Consider the following 15,010-nt stretch of genomic DNA (forward strand, 5'->3'; position numbering starts at 1 on the left):
CTAGCTGGTTGGTCTCCTCGTGGCCACACCTTTTGTTGTGAGCTGGCGTTGGCGGCAGCTGCATTGATGGCAGAAGTGTTGGTGAGGATGGTGGTGGGACCAGCTCCTCCTGTCGTGACTGCTGGTTGTTGCACAGCAACGGTGGAGATTTTCTGGCCCAGCGATGTCGTCATGACAACGGGAACCTGCATTGCTACCCGCACCGTCCTGTGGACAGAAGGTAAGACGAAACTACGGTCGTGAATCAATCTTTATTTGGACTGAAGTCAAAATCTGCATCAGCAATGAAATGATCATGTCCAGACTAAAGATCCTGGTCTAACCTTGGACCTGCAGCAGTGGAGATCATGGTTGCCTGAGACTGCTGGGTCTGGTTCCCATCCGGTGCTCCTGAAACAGCCACTATCCTCGGCATCACTGCTGGTCCACCGCCTTGCATTAATTTGCCACCTGAGCCGACAGGACCTTGGACTACGTTGGCCCTGTTAGTACTCCGCAAGATGTTGGGCTTCTTGGAGGAAGACAACTCACTGGCTTGGAGCAACATGTCTGACGGTGGAGGCACGCACTCATAGGATGCAGCTGTGTCTGAGCCAATCAGATCATCCGAGGTGGCCATGTCTGCCTTGTCATCATCAATAATGACAATGTTTTTAGGCATTTCTTTGAACTGGTAAACCAGCCGCTGGCCCTCGACCTTGGCAAGGATTCCACGCTGATAGTAATATCTGACAACACAAGAATACTCAGGTATTAAAATGCTGTTTTGTTTTATGTACAATAAAAATCTATTTAAAATCCACTGCAGTCACACAATGTTTACCTGAGTGCTCGTCCCATGGTCTCATAATTCATGTCTGGCTTGTTCTTGTGCTTGCCCCAAAGCTTGGATACAGCTTTGGAGTCAACCAGTTTGAAGATGCCCTTCTCTCTTTGGGTCCACTTGATATACCTGGGACAAGTGTTTTTATCCTGGAGAAGGTCCAATAGGAACTCCCATAAGTAAGTGGTGCTTCCTGCTGGAAACCAAATTTAGTTAATGCACTACTAAATACAAATCACTGTTGCTTTTGACAGTATTTGGCTCTCTGGATACATTTATGCCCCGTTATTTCCATAGTTAGATACCTTTGCCTTCTCTCGGTTTCTTCTTGATGCTAAGATCTGGTGAACAATTGGAAACAGACGAATAGTGGATTTTTGGCCTCCGCCCACCTTATAAAAGACAAAAAAAAAAAAAACATTTTTGTCTTTATTTTGTTTCTCTGAACTGAGAGCATTTGGTGCAATTCGACCACTAGATGGTGCTTTTAAACAATGACGTTCAGTGTTGAAAATTTCTTGGTTTGGGGTTTTTAAACTACCTTGTGAGCCGAGCTGTCAGAGTTCATAAAAAAATCTAAACACTGGGAATATACCTCTCTTCTTTTTGACTGGCTCGTCAGGTTCTGGCTCATCAAGCAAAGTGACCATCTCATCTCCATCCTCGCAGCATTCCTCAGTTGAGATTTCCACCTCCGACTCTGTGATCATGTCAGGCCGCATGGCAGCATGGAGAAACACGGGTGTTCCTTCACATGGTGGGACAAAAGCTTCTAGATGAAGTAATCAAAAGTAGATCGGATTTTAATATTTAAATTGCAAATTTTAGTAAAAAGAAAAAAAAGAAAAGAAAAAAAAAATCAAAGATTTCCCAGATATATAGTACTAAGGATCCATTTATGTGACCATAATCACGTGGATTTTAAAAGTTATAAAAGGCCAAAAAAAAGCACACTTTGTGCAAAAAAACCACTTGGTTTATGTGCATCACCTGGGCTACGATCTTCTCTGAGGCTTGAAGGGGAATCCATGTGTAGGAGAGCTTCTGCAGCCTCAATGGTTTTATCAGAGCAGTGGACACTGGTACCATGAACAGAAGCTTCAACTGCAACACAAACAAATGCAGAATTAAAAACAAAATCCTTTATTAGGACAAAAAAAAAAAAAAAAAAAAAAAAAAATCAAAGATCTACAGTGTTTCTGCAATAACAAATCACTGAGGCCTCACCTTCCTTACTTAATGCTGTATCAAATCGAAAAGTAATATTGCATCAATCACAACATAGTCCATTGCACAGACCTCGTGCAAAAAAACCCCGTCAACCCTATGGTGCCCCTTGTGAAGAAAGCCTGACTGGTTTGGGGCCATTGATGATATTTTCTGTTTTAATATAATAGACTCATTTAAAAATACACAATCCTTCAAACAATCTACAGCACTGCAGCTTTGGCTTTTGATTAAACCAAGTGATAGCTGTTTGTAAAAGAAAAAAAAAAAGGGGGGGGGGGGCAATATATATGAACTTTATTTGCATACAGAAATGATAACGTGCATAAATCCCCAATGCCAACTTTGGTTCTAACTTCAAAAATTAGAATTAACACTATTGTATTCAAGAATTAACTACAGCCTGTTTTCTTTTTCCTTTTCTTTGTGTGTGTGTTGGGAGGGGGTGAGGGGCTGTGGTCTCTTCTGGGACCCTGTGAAGGAACCCACAGCACCTGCTGCTGTTGTCAATCACGACAGAGAAACACGAGATACCATTACACCCTGCCCTGTCCATTTTTGGCTATCTCACTGTGGCAACAGGCACCATGCAAGGTAGAGAAAAGGTCTATCTTTAGTTTGCCCCACTCCCTGGGACCCCTCTCTTAAACAAACAAGATCTGGAGATAGCCATCATAGAGATCCCACAGCCTGCTGAGCTGTCCTTGAAACCAGCAGCTTTACTGAAATACAGACCACCAAAAGGTGTTAACTAAAGGTGCAGCTTAGGTGGAGACTTGAAAAATTCTCCCCGTCTAAAATAGTAATAAAAAAAAAAAAACCTGGTTAAAGTAAAGGGAAAATATGTACAAGTACATGGTAAAAGTTTTGTTAAATATTCATGACTAAGTAAAGGCGTCAAGAATACCAGCTAGTCCGACAAAAAGTAGTTCTCCCTCTGATGACTTCCGTGTTTACACTCTTCATTCTTTCCCTCCAGTTCTCTCCGAAGAAGCTCACGAATCCTCTTGTCACTCAACACCCGCCTCGCCTCCTATTGGCTCAAATTTAGATTAACAACCTCCCCCAACTGAAATCTGATTGGACGGCGAGTAAAGCTTTAATACAACACGCACACCATTGGACGGCGGAAGAGTCTATCAAAGACACACTCCGCCCTTTCTGAAAAACAATGCTTCCGCCATCGGGACGGAGCAGATAAATGTGAACAAATTAAAGTGGAAGCTACGCTATCCTAACTAATCAATATTGGTTAAAAAAAAAACTATTAAAAAAAAAAAAGAAAAGAAAAAAGAATAAGTAAAAAAAAAAAAAAACATCAAATGTTTATCTGGAAGTAAGTGCAGAGGACGGGACAGAAAACGAGAGCCAGGCCGTCCCACGCTGCACAGCAAGATAACGGAAGCAGTGAAATCAATTTATCATAACCTGGCTTTCCACCCCAAAAATCTCAGCCAAAATCGTCTAAATTCCCTATAAAAAAAATTAACAAAGTACAATACTTTAAGAAATTATGTACTATTAATCCCAGGGGGAAATGCAGTGAACATTATTCATGAAAATACCAGAAACTTTCGTTTATCACTTACAAAAAGAAGAAAAAAAAAACAGACACTAATCACAAAAACAAGTTACATCGTAGTCCGTGTCCACGATCCTGTCCGTAAAAATAAACCCACATGTCCTTCCGACTCAGACAGCGTGGCAAAGACGTAGGAAAGACAACATCTATGCACTTCCTGGTTGTGCAGACCCGACGAGGAGACCGTTATTCAACATCTTGCAAAGCATGGAAAAATCTGATCATACATGCAAAACACGCACAACTATGTGACTGTGCACACCCACCAACCCTGGGACGATTTTAGTCATTTAAACCGGGTTTGAAAGCCGTGTAGCAACGCCATGCAGGTTGCTACCAAGGTGATCACTTCCTGATTGCCCTCCATTACTTCACCGCACTGGGTAGCGGTCCGGGGCGCAGCGCTCTAGACTAAAAAACAAAAGCTGCGCGTTTACAAAAACGTCGAGTTACGGCTGGGAATACGTGGATGTATTTTTACCGGCTCTGATGAGCAGATCAAGCTGGTTTGCGTGTCCCTCATGCTGCGAAGTCGCCATGTTTTCCTCTTGCTGCAGATTCACAATGACTTCTCACTGAATTGTATGGGAAGCTGCTAGCTCAGATCACTCCGCTGCTAAAGGGAAAATCGCTGCAAATTCAGCGAGACGCAACACGGCGGCAGAGGTGTATTCCTCCGCCAGCGACAACAGGAAATCCTCCCTTCGCCCTCCCTCTGTTGCGTAGTGACTACGTCAAATGAAGGTGTTTTAAAAATACACTGGTTAAAATCTAATAGAGAACAATGGTGCATTTTGGTGAGTAGGTTCACTACTGATCCAGGTCAAAGCAGAGAACAAGCAGAGAGCAAAAAGCTTCTTTAAAAAAAAAAAAAAAAAAAAAAAAAAAAGTAATTCCAGAGGTGGCAATTCCCGGTCCAGAAAGTGGAAGTCCTGTCCGGCAGCTTTTCCAACCAGTCACCAAACGAGCTGAATTTAATGAGCAGAGTTTATTTGCCAAGTAAACGAGCCTGTTAGTGAAAACACCTGCTCTAAATGTACAGATAGATCCAAAAACATGGCAGGACTTTTACTTGCTGGACCAGGAATTGCCACCTCTGCTGATTTCTAATTCAATAACCACTTAATTGAACAGCGTAACAGCTATTTTGCAACTTTGTCTTAATGTTCAATGGGAACTTCTCTAGAAAAATTTTAAAACACCAATTAGATATGTACAACCCACTGCTCAACAAAACATGACCATCAAAACTGGTCTTGAAAACTTAATTGAAAACCACATCTGTTTTAAGCCACTATGATGCCAGATGCAAGGGGTTCGAGCATGCAAAACTAATCCAAACACTTTAATATTAAAAAGTTACTAGAGCTGTAACACACATATCCATGTTTAAGTCTAGATATCAACCAACAAATAAGTCGAGAGAAGTTGTGCCAGGCTTCTGGATATTACAGTCTGCCAACTGGTTTCCTTTTGGCCAAAAGCTGCTAGTGACTAAAAGCATGCATTATTTTTTGCCATCAATTTAAGTTGACAAAACAATGTATATCAAAAAGTTTTTTTTTTAAAAAACCAAATGCATCTGCAATCTTACAACCAGAGTTTCATTTTTTCAGCGCTGTAAAAAGTCTTGCATAGTACATCAAGATATGAGAAGATTGTTATAAGTAAGCTTTTATGAATTATGTGCAACCATCTTTTGTTTGCAACCTTTGTGTTTGCTATGAATATAGCAATAAAATTATTTACATATGTTGTATATAACGGAATAGTAACACTTTTCTATAAAGATGAACCCATTTTAAGTACTTTTTATATGAAGGCTACGCTCTGCGATATGAAAACCTTGAAATGCACAATCTCTTTATTAGTGTCAAACTGAATAGAAGCAATAAAACTGTGGACCTGCAAATCAGACGACTGTGGGACTGTCTGAAAATATCCACAAGGTGGCAGTACAAGAACACAAGAACAAAAAGGTCAGCAACCAAACTGTTGATTCTCTGGTTTGAGAATTATTTGCAAACATGAGTCCTTGTGTATTGCAAACTACCAGACAACAGAAACCCTTCTGGCAAGTGAACTTAGGTCAAAAGTCCTATAAACCTCCTGTAGCGTTTAAACTTTATAGCACCAGTTTGGCAGGAAGCAGTTAGGGGAATATGAACTGGTGGCGACACCAGCTGCACATTTGCCACAGTGTGGATGTGGACCACGCCACTACTCCACAGCAGATACATTGCTATAGCACACCGTGTTCCAGATTATTATATAAATATACTATATCATTATACTATATTATATAAATACATATTCTATATTATTACGCATATACGATAAATATTTGAGTTTTAGTTAATTTCTGAGGAAAATTTAGCTTGTATTGTTTGTCTTGTCTGTCTAGATCACTGCTAATCTCAGACAGGTTTGATCCTTTCTTAGAGACTTATGGAAATCGTTCCGTATTATAAAGTCAGTCACAGTTTCCACGCAGAATGGGGAAAAAAAAGCTTTTTCTGCCTATCAAAGACATGAAATTGTGCAATGCCTTGTGAAAGGAATGAAAACTTTGGAGGTTTCAGCCAAACATGAGTGAGATCATTGTGCTGTTAAATACTTTGTGCGTGATTCAGAAAGTAAACGGGTCGGTTCAAAGACATTTCAGACAAAGGCTCCATCAAATAAATACATCATATTCAGGTAGCTTAGAAATACACAAAGTCTAATTTTGAAACTGTTTTATTCACTAATGAATGCCATGATAGACTGGACAGTCCAGATGGATGGAGTTCTGGATGGTTAGTGGATGGCCACCATGTCTCAACAAGCCGGTGGAGTGATGTTCTAGGTTGGTATAAAGAGGAGCGGATGGTGGGCCCCTTTGGGGAGCCTGAAAGGGTCAAAGTGACCTTTTCTAAATGCATTTAGTTTCTAACTAACCATATGCCTGCCATGGTATAAAAGAAGACCCAAAAGAAGATTCTTCTGCAGAAAAAACACAATTCACCATCCCATGTTGCAGAAATGCCGTTAAATATGGCTGCTCTTGGTATAAAAGGAGAAAAGCTCATGAAGGGAAAATAATTCTACAATTAAATGAGAACAAAGCAGATTTTTCTGTTTGGCAGCCAAAAGAAGAAGTTAGTGGTAAACACCTTGAGGCTCAGGCTTAGTTTGTAACACTAGTGTGTTAATAGACTCTGATCTGACTTGCAACAGTCGCACCAAAGCCGTCACCAGAACAGCTTTTTACCAGAAACACCAACAGAAATGTGATGTTTGTCCAGACCAGCAGAAACTCCTCTCCAGTAGGCTGCATGACTGGAACGGTCTTTTAACACAACTTCCTTCCTAAAAATAGCAAAAACTTTAACTGGGACTAAGAGGTCTGAACAGATCTCACCAGTTTTAAGATATTTACACTGCTTTCACACGCGGAGTAGATTTTAAAAAGCTACACGTAGTTTACTGTTCCCACAACTTGTAAAGAATGGGCCAGAATACTGGTCTGTGATAAGTTCAGAGACCATATACCAATCGATCCAGGGCCAGATAGTCCAAGCCAGAGTCCAGACCAGAGCCTACCACTAAACATGAAGAAGCAGCATTAAGCTGTTTTGCTGCAAACAAGTGGAACAAACTCCCAGTGGAGATTAAACTTCACCCAAAGTTGACGACACTTTTGGTTCACAACTTGTCTTCTGTCATGCACATATGGAAGAAATCTGCACCATGTCTTTTAACTGATCAGGACTTTTGCTTGAATTTCATTGCTTCGATTTAGTGTAGTAATTTTACATGGTTTTATAATGATGTTTGCACATTGTTTTAATTAACATTAATTAAAGAAATTATAAACATTTTTATTGACATGATTTTGTTTGTTATTAATGTACTTTAATGTTTTTTTGCACCCTGCTGCGATGCTTTTAATGTTTTATGTGAAGCTCGTAAATTAAATCTGTAATAAAAATTTTTTTGGCCTTTTTCTAGAATGCTGTTTGTTTTTAAGCATTTTAATTTAATTATTTTCTGTGATTTGATATATTATGATTTTTACAAACTCTGTTTTGTTTCTTCAAATATTTTATTGTGTAAAGGACATTCAATTGCTTTGATGTATATAAATAAACTCGCCTTAACTATCAGCTAGACCAAAACTATATACACACTTCCAAGTTCATGACAGCTGTCATGGTGATATCACTGAACGGCTCCAATGTTAAAATAGTATGCTTTTTTAAATTTTTTTAAGAAAAATTATTCATGCAAAAAAATACAACATATGTACATTTTCATTTCTTTTCAACCTATTTAAAGTTTTGAAACTTCAAGCCAAATAAATATATAACCTGGTATAATTTTTGAGAAATAAATATATTTGCAGTCACTCATATTGATAATTGATAAATGAGCAAAAGCACATGCAGAATAATTTGGAACACGGTATTGTAATGGGAGCTGTGCACAAGAGAAATAGGGTAAAACCAGTAGATTACTGGACATATTTGTTTAATTCCAGGTGAGTCTGTTTTACATTAAGGCTGCTATTGTGAGTCTATGAATTATGTAAAGTTCGCAATGGTGAACCTTGGCAATGCAGGCTAAGACCATTAAAGCTTGTTACATCCTCCACGACAAGCGAGAACTTTATTTTTGTTCTCGAGGCTCCAAGAAGAAAATGACGTCATTTTGTTCTCGCAGACACGTTTGAAGACAGATCTCGACACATCAGGCTGGCAGAACTTTTTTCTTGCGGTGCTCCGAGAAGTATCGTGTGATTGGTCGGACATTTGAGGTGGGCGTCGTTAACACGGAGAAGCTGCTCGTTAAATATACAACTAGAAAAGCACTCGGAGAGCGGAAACCTTTGCCAAGCACAATGTTAAAGAATGCTTTTAAAAAATTCCTGGATCCAAACGGTGATCCGGATCACCACCAGAATTTAATCAGTTCTTCATTTTCACATTTCCAACAACTCTTGAAATTTTTTGAAAAATCCGTCCGTCACCTTTTAAGTTATATTGAGCACAAAGACGCTGGGAAAAACATAACCTGGCGGAGGTAACAACCGGGTTCACCGACATAAAAGCAGACATCGCCCCCCGCAGTGATCCCTCGTCGCTGCAGATGTGCGTCTCGTGGAGTATGTATGGACCTCAAGAAAAAGACGTTTTTTCTTGTTCTTGCAGCCTCGAGAGCAAGAACTCAGTTCTTGTTTCTCGTGGAGTATGGAACAAGCTTTAGTCCTTGAGGGCCTGTGTCCTACATGTTTCCCTGCTGCAACACACCTGATTCAAATTAATGGGTAATTAGCAGACTTGTGCAGAGTTTCACATCAAACTAAACCAGCGTGCTGGGTGGTGTTGTAGGGTATGTTTTACGTCTTGCACCCAAAGAGCCAGCAGGAAGAGCCTGGTAAACATTTGCAAACTTAAAATGCAATCCTTGATAAACACAGGTATGTCATATCTCACCTTGCTCTTCTTCTGTCTCCACTTCCTGCATGACGTATGTCTCGTCATTGTACACCACCACCTGAGCAGAGTAACCTCGCTTATCTGCAAGGGCGGCGCCAGGAACCTCCTCAACTATGACTGCTGGGAAGTCCTCAGCCTCCGCTCTTTCTTGCATCTCCTCATAAACCTCCTCAGCTTCACACTCGTCCTCCACCTCTCCTTCCAGCTCCAAATTCACCTCACAGTCTTCCTCCTGCATGGGAAACAGAACAAAAGAATAAGAAAGGTGTAACTTATTTTCAGATCCGCTATTTTCTTCTGCTCATCTGAAACTCACCTGCTGGGGGTCTTCTTCGGCTGTGACATACTCCACCACTGTCCCGCCAGTATCAACCAGTACCACTGAGGTCATGACTCATACTCCTGAGTGATCAGCGCCCACAGCCCGCAACTCGCCACAGTCTCTCTTCTTGGTGGGCTCCACCGCTGTGGTGCGTACCGACAGCTGACATAAACAAATGAAACCCTTGTCAGACACAAGCACTGCATTTTACATCTCAGAGCACTGTTAAACGTTTTACAATATTTTTATAATGATAGATGCTGTCTGGCTGCAGGATGTAGCCACATATTTACCCGACAGTGATATCTGGCAGAGAATCTACAGAAAAAAATGGAAACTGAAATGCAAATTTTGCCTTTTAAAGCTCAACAATCTCTTCAATTATTTAACAGATTAAATAATCTGACAGGCGTCTTCTTCCATCTGTCCCAACCACAGACCAAGATCTTGTTACAGGCTGCAATCTCATCTCTCTCATCTCTTCCTCTCTGCCTTTGGCCTGCAGGACATGCCTGTCTGCTATTACAGGAAGAAATGCATTGACAACAAGCCAAGTCATTCCCTCAAACACACAGTGTCCAGTGGAAAAAAAAAAAAAAAACGAGGCTGGGTGGACTGAAGTCATGGTAACTGTTGCTAAGAACTGCGTGGCCCCGGTTCCTGTTCTGCTACTCAGCACAGCGACAGCTAGATATAAAACAAAGGGAAAACTGGAGCGTCGAGACAATTCTTGGACTGGTGACCCTCCTACACTTATTCTGCTTGTTTTCTCAGGATCTACTGGGTTTTGTTGTATTTTAAGACTGCCGAGTAAAGTTGGAGCTTCAAAAAAAAAAAAACTGCAACTAAAGTTCACACACTCAACAAGGTCAGACTTTGATGTCACCAACCCAAAACAGAAGTTACAATGTTGCAGTGTAGCAGCTGTAGAAAAGCAGAGTAAACTTAAGTTTTTCAAGTAATGCAGACTGGGATGTGCAGCACGAACACAAAAACAACAAAAGCTTTCATTCTTGTTTAAAAGTAAGAAATAGATTAAAAAGTTTACATCTAAACTCATGACAACAAAAGTCTAGGTTCTGCTGTTCTGTTTTTGCCTTTAAGCAAAGAAAAGTTTATGTAACCATCAGGAACACAAAGCTTTTCAAAGGACACGTCCACAATGAGCTAAAAGTGACTAAATATACCAGCAGAAATTAATCTTTTGGCAGCAAAACTCTTTAAGACTTCTACTTCATGTGTTGAGCCAAAGCATCAAGGTGACTGTTAACATGCAGGATGAGCTTCTTGGGCATCAAAAGGACACATGAATGACCAAGCAAAGAAGTGGACAAGGTTTTAATTCTGCCTTTCAGATGAACTAAAATAACTGAGTCATGGAAAGAAAGTTTGAAACATTTTATTTCTATGAGGTGTGTTGGAGCAGGGAAAAACTAAAAACCTACAGATTAGCAACCCTTTAAGCACCAGAGGTTATGGCTGCTCAATTATGATAAAAATTATAGTCACGATTATTTCGACTGAAATTGACATCGCGATTATTTAACACAACTATCCAGTATTTTTAAACAACGCTGCGCGTCGCGGTGTTCTTGACGTCGTGCCGCGCATTATAACCGTCTAATGCACGGTTTATAGTTGTTTAATCTGCATTTATCACTTCCATAGGAACTATCTTATGTTGGCCTCGATGTACGTTTTATACCAAACAACCGCTGTCAGGCTACAGCGTGTTTTTTTCATTCACCTGTTAAAAGACAGCTGATCTGAACCAGCTGATTAACATGTCGCTATGGTAACGCCCCGTAACAGAGGGATATTACAGTGACTTAACTCGCCGAACTATGTATAAGAAAATAATGCAGCCAGTTCTCACTGACAATGGTATAAACTATGTTGTTGTGAACTTCCACAACCTACTGCAGTTATTCTACATTGACCTGCAGCCGACTGAGACTGGCCGCCTGGGAGGGCTTTAGGACGGGAGAGACTCCCGCTGCTCCTTCCTTACAGTAACTGCAGAACAATATGTGCTTTTAAGTCAGTCAGCAAAACACCAGAAAAGTCTCTAATAACTCCAGTAAAAGTTGCTAGATTTGTCGCTAGTTGCTTTTAAAGACAAAAGTTGCCGGATTTAGTGAGAAACTCGCCAAGTTGGCAACAGTGTCTGAATGAAACCAAAGCGGCTGTGGGAGGAGTTTACAGCACAGCGCTGCGATGCCAGACACGCTCGATTAGCAGCTGAAGAAAGCAGGAGAGGAAACTGCAAAGAGAAAAATAATCATATCCTTTTATATTTACGATCGTTGAAAATCCAGATCCTAATTGAGATTAAAATCTGATTAAGCCCCACCAGAGATTGACTCTCCGGGTCTAAAGAAATTTGCTACAGCAGTATCGTGGCTTATACATGCAACTCTCTAAACCGCCATGCTCCTTAACCCTGTGAAAAAAAGGCTTTCTACTTTAACTTTTCAGTCTTTTATTAATTGTGTCTTCATAAACTCTAGGCTTGAGGAGTCCTAAATGTAGCTCTAAGGTTTATAATTTCTCTGTTAGTTCCTGAGAAAGTGGCTAAACATGTGCAGCCTTTCGTTCTTCTGCTGTGTACAGTTAAAGCTATAGTTGGTAATGTTGCTCAGAGACATTTTATTTTACTCTAGGTGAAGCGGTTTGTCGTCCTGATAGTAGTCTATACATTTTGTAATCGTGAACAATAAGAAATATAGTTCTTTTTGTATAAAAGAAAAAATAATTAACTCTTTTGATCTTTTTCTTTTTGCTCAGTTATACTGAACCTGCCTGACTGTGTGTCTTCAAACACTCAGCGCACGATGACATCAGGACACGGTAATTTACTCTCTCAGCTGTATAATGCATTAGGCTTGATCTGCTGCTGTTCCCTCAGACAGTAAGATCAACATGCTGACAGATAGGTGGAAACATTCTGCTCAATTATTCATCATACAGTAACTTTTTTATTTTAAGACTGCTCAGCCATCATGTGACATGTCCACAGGTCTGAACTTTCATATAAAACTGATAGAATTACAAAGAATTTTCCAGAAAGCATACAATCAGTCCAGAACAAAGCTCATCCTGCAGGTCCTAAAGAGGAATAAACCAGCTTCTTTCAGTTCCCCTTTCCACTCATTTCAATCCCGTCCGAATATTTCCTCTCTTACTTCATGTTTCCAGCCTTAAACTGTTTACCAAACTATAATGAGAGAGGGAAACAGATGCGGATCTATGTGAAAATGTGAAGTTTTTCTGTAACTGATAGAAGTTATAAAAGATAAAAAGGTTTCAGGAGTTTCTGTGATCTTTCTGCTCTGCCCGTTAAGTTTATCTGAAAAAAGAAGTGTCAAAGTGCAGGGTGCTGCGTGTGCTACATGTGCTGTATGCCCAGCAGCAAAATGCAACAACTGCACAATGACGGTGATAGAAACATATTTGTTCCAGTATTAATTCAGGAGTGGGTTATGTGCACACACAGGCACACATTAGATGTGCTAAGAGTTGAGTGTCTCTGACATGTTGCATTCATTCAAACAGGTATTACAGGACCTGCAACACAGATAACCACATGGCTGCCTTTTTGCTTCTCGGCTCAATGATAAATGTCTAAAAATCCTGTAACATCGCCAATTCAAGCCATTTCATTAAAGTCCAGCAGAGGATCAGTAAAGGAATGAGTAGATGTGACCTTCTCCCTGACTACATTTCAGTTTGGTATCCCAGGAATGGAAAATATTTGTAGCAGCCTGGATAATGGCTTCACATCTTTACTGTCAATGTGTCAAACACAATTTGCTCATTATCACCATACTGGGAACAGATGAGTGTCTCAGTCCTTTAGTGAATTTGGGTCTGGCTCATGGTGAGTCAGAAAGTCTAAATACTTTATGAAATACAGCCGAGTCATCCTGAAAGACCAACTTTTTCCACCACCCAAACCTTTACATGCGAATAAAAAACAAGTCCAAACCTGCATTTCCGCTGAAGGCTCGATCCAAATGAAGCCTTGTAGCATCCCGTCTGCTGTTTCAAGTCCAACAACATACATGGGGAGTGAAAGAATGAGTGTGATAATCTAATGTGTAAAGAGAAACGGTTCTGTCTCCTTTTCTCATTTCCCTGCATTACTTTTCTCAGCCGCCATCCATCAATCCATCCAACTGGCTGCTCGTATCGTCTCGCTGCCTGCATGCTCGCCTGCTCTCTGGGTGGAAGAAACCTCTCAGAACGACTCAGCACTTCTCTTGCCTTGAGCTTGCGTCACATGACAGGGGTGGAACACGAACACACACTCTCTCTCTCTCTCACACACACACACACACACGCACACGCACACACACACCCACACACACACACACAAAAAGAGTCATATGATCGTTCAACAACAGAGCTTTTGTTCCAAGAAACTGGGGCTGTTGGTCTGGAGATACAACGCCCTGCCTTGTGCCCTGCTATACCCTCCACTCGGACACACACACACATACACACCCATACAAAGATGACACAACCAGCAAACACACTGCAAGCATGACCTCAGGATTTACTTAACGGCCAGCCCATATTCAAACACATGCAACCAAAGTCCATCAACTAGTGGAGATGTCCGCAGTTACCATAGAGTTTCTGATTGTGTTCACACTTTGTTCGACAACATAAATCACCACTTTATTTAATCTTAATGGACAGAAAGCGACATGATTGACTGAATGCACACATAGCCAAGACTTATCTGCAACAAGAACAATATTATGTCAAACTTTTTTTTGTAGTTTTTGACTCATTTCCCAGCTTTCTTTCCAAATTTCCTCTCTACCTCTACCAAAACTAACAAACAAAAACGGCAACAGAAAACATAAATGACCTCAGAGCTACAGTCGGGTAAAATATCAGAAATGAAATTTGTTCATTTGTTTTACTCAGTTTACAGTGAGACGACTGGTTGTTTCTCTGTTTCACATCACAAAACATATTTTGAGCTGAAGTAGTGATCTAACGGAGGCATTTTTCAAACATACTCATAGTTTGAAATGACCTTGAGATAAAATGCTTTCAGATGAAGTGAACGCTTTAAAAAGCAAGGAGACTGTCAACATTTCAAATCTCTCTTTAAAAGTATTCAGCTGCGGTGATATGACTTTTCCACAACACTAAAGGAGGTCTTTAAATAATAGTTATTGTCCAATTTAAAGACAAGCATTTTCATGATGCCATTTGCCCAATGAAATGTCCAGAAATTTAACTTCTCTTTAGACCAGCGGTATAGAAAATACAAAATGTTTACATTTCAGCAGCTTGGAAATTATTTTATTTGCTCTTTTAATAACTTTAACCTTATTCAAATGCTGTTGGTGAGATTAAAAGGGTAAAAATATTATTGTAGTGGCTGTAAATCGAAACAAAGCAAAAGAAAAAAGGTATGCGATGAAAAATGTGAAAATAATAATGTTGCATAGAAGGTCTTAGCACCAGCAGTGATTTCATAGTTCATTACTGTGGAAGTCTTTAGCAATTACTCATTTTGTTTATATGTTGTATATAAAGACATAACTGGAAACACA

General features: G+C 40.2%; 1 protein-coding gene across 9 annotated transcripts in view; it reads right to left on the bottom strand.

The window, feature by feature from the left end:
- Positions 1–15,010, bottom strand: part of elf2b (E74-like factor 2b (ets domain transcription factor)) — an 18,877-nt gene that overhangs the window by 2,066 nt on the left and 1,801 nt on the right. The window contains exons 1-10 of one of the 9 annotated variants that reach the window (XM_079265063.1): positions 13,581–13,653; positions 13,423–13,475; positions 9,429–9,596; positions 9,110–9,344; positions 1,814–1,927; positions 1,419–1,595; positions 1,129–1,215; positions 824–1,019; positions 324–728; positions 30–207 (exon numbers count right to left, since the gene is read on the bottom strand). In XM_079265063.1, coding sequence (XP_079121189.1) covers positions 30–207; positions 324–728; positions 824–1,019; positions 1,129–1,215; positions 1,419–1,595; positions 1,814–1,927; positions 9,110–9,344; positions 9,429–9,503 — 1,467 coding nt within the window. In that variant the 5' untranslated portion in view covers positions 9,504–9,596; positions 13,423–13,475; positions 13,581–13,653. Of the gene's footprint in view, positions 1–29; positions 208–323; positions 729–823; positions 1,020–1,128; positions 1,216–1,418; positions 1,596–1,813; positions 1,928–4,113; positions 4,214–9,109; positions 9,345–9,428; positions 9,597–13,422; positions 13,654–15,010 lie in introns of those variants that run through there. The other 8 variants (XM_079265062.1, XM_079265065.1, XM_079265067.1 and 5 more) reach the window with 8 other exon arrangements.

Source organism: Telmatherina bonti, assembly GCF_933228915.1.
Source record: "Telmatherina bonti genome assembly, chromosome: 3".
Lineage (NCBI taxonomy): Eukaryota > Metazoa > Chordata > Actinopteri > Atheriniformes > Telmatherinidae > Telmatherina > Telmatherina bonti.